The sequence below is a fragment of the Tupaia chinensis genome, unplaced genomic scaffold (assembly GCF_000334495.1).
Source record: "Tupaia chinensis unplaced genomic scaffold, TupChi_1.0 Scaffold000146_1, whole genome shotgun sequence".
Lineage (NCBI taxonomy): Eukaryota > Metazoa > Chordata > Mammalia > Scandentia > Tupaiidae > Tupaia > Tupaia belangeri.
Window position 1 is genome coordinate 1832061 of NW_006159616.1, and position 1768 is coordinate 1833828.

The 1768-nt window shown below is 61.0% G+C and overlaps 1 protein-coding gene across 1 annotated transcript in view; it reads left to right on the forward strand.

The window, feature by feature from the left end:
* WNT4 (Wnt family member 4) overlaps nucleotides 1–172 on the forward strand; it is a gene marked incomplete at its 5' end in the record, with an annotated part of 11426 nt that extends 11254 nt beyond the window's left edge. Inside the window, 1 exon segment of the mRNA XM_014586509.2 lies at nucleotides 53–172. Coding sequence (XP_014441995.2) covers nucleotides 53–172 — 120 coding nt within the window.
* Nucleotides 173–1768: the final 1596 nt, after the last annotated feature.

Consider the following 1768-nt stretch of genomic DNA (forward strand, 5'->3'; position numbering starts at 1 on the left):
GTCTGACGGCTGGGGCCTGCCCGGCGGCGGCCGCGGCTTCCACACGGCACAGGTGGAGTTGGCCGAGCGCTGCAGCTGCAAGTTCCACTGGTGCTGCTTCGTCAAGTGCCGGCAGTGCCAGCGGCTTTTTGAGCCGCACACGCGCCGGGGCACACTGCACACGTGCCGGTGACTGCCGCCCAGCCCTGTGCCCGGCGAAGGCCAATAATTTAAACAGCCTCCCACCACCCACCCCAAGAGATACTGGTTGTATTTTTCGTTTTGGTTTGGTTTTTGGGTCCTCATGTTATTTATTGCCGAAACCAGGCAGGTGATCCCAATGGCACGAACCAGGGCCTCCCCAAAGCCTGGGCCTTTGTGGCTGCCACTGACCAAAGGGACCTGGCTCATGCCTCTGGCTGCCTACATCTGGCCGCTGCTGACCACTCAGTGTAATCTGTATGCGTTTTTCTACTTGCAGACTCAAGGTGGGTAACAAGGAGTTATAGCCACGTGGCTACTGCCCTGACACCCAGGGAAGGAGGTGGTCCTAAGGTGGGGAAATCAGGAAGTCACACTGCCTAAAAGAGCTCGCAACTCTCCTCTCACGTGTGCACACGGCAGCCAGCACTGGGTGGCCTGGTATCCCGAACCCCTTGGAAAGGAAACAGGCAGGGACCAGCTCCAGGGCCAAGGGCTCATCTCAGCCCTCACACAGGCAGGGTAGCTGGATGTTCCATCTCTGTGGGACCTTCCAGGCAGGAAGAGCAGGTGAGGAGAGGGCAAGAGAAGGCCCAGGTCTCAAACCAGAGCTCAGTCTCCCCCCTGGGAGGGGGAAACGTCCCCAGAGCCAGTGCCTCCCAGCAAGGCCTCAGGCTGCTGTCCTGGGCCAGAGATCCGGGCTGGGCCTTTGCAGCCACTGCCCTATCTGAGTTAGGCTCCTGCAGCACTGCTCCTCTGTGGCCTGTCCATACACAGACAGGGACGTTGGGGCTGTGGAGGGAGCTCCTCTTTCACCAGCTCACTCAGCCGATTTACTGCGCATGTAGTACCACGACTTGGGCAGTACGGGGCCATCTCACTAGATGATCGCACCAGCTCCGGAAGGCCGGCAAAACAGGGACGCTTGTGTCCCTTTTACAGTAGAGGGCATGCTCACCAGGCCCCCCAGCCGGCCAGAAAGAGGCAGAGTGGGAGAACCCTCCGCCCTGGCTCCTGGGCTCCTGTACCCAGAGGCACAGAGAGTACAGGCCTCCCTGGCTCTGGACCTTGAGGGTGAGGAGGAGGCAGAGACAGAAGCCAGAGACCAAGGGCCGAACAGGTGCTGAGGGAAGAGGTAAACGGCTGGAGGCTGACTGGTGAGGTCTCGGCAGTGGGGGTGCCACTGCTCCCTCTCCCCACCCCTGCTAGGACTCCCAGGTCCCTGAGGGCCCAGGTACTGGGTCCTGCAGCACTCCTGAGACAGCACTAGCAGTCAGGCCTGACCTCTCATCATTGCCCAGCCCTCCGAGCCCCACTCAGACTCCACGAGCGGGACATGCACAGAGCAAAGCCTGGCCCTGACTCCGTACCTGAGAGGCAGCTCTCAGTTGGGCACCCAACCATCCTGCGACAGCACCGTCTGCCCAATCTCCAAGATGCCCCCCACCCCCTGGGCAGGCTTCAGGCCTCAAGCTTTGGGATCCCCAGCTGGGGTCCCAGGATGCCAGGCTCTTGGCTCCTGGATTCGACACCTGAATTCCAAGCTCTAGCCTGCAGGAACCTCCTCCAGACCTTGTGGTTTGTGCCT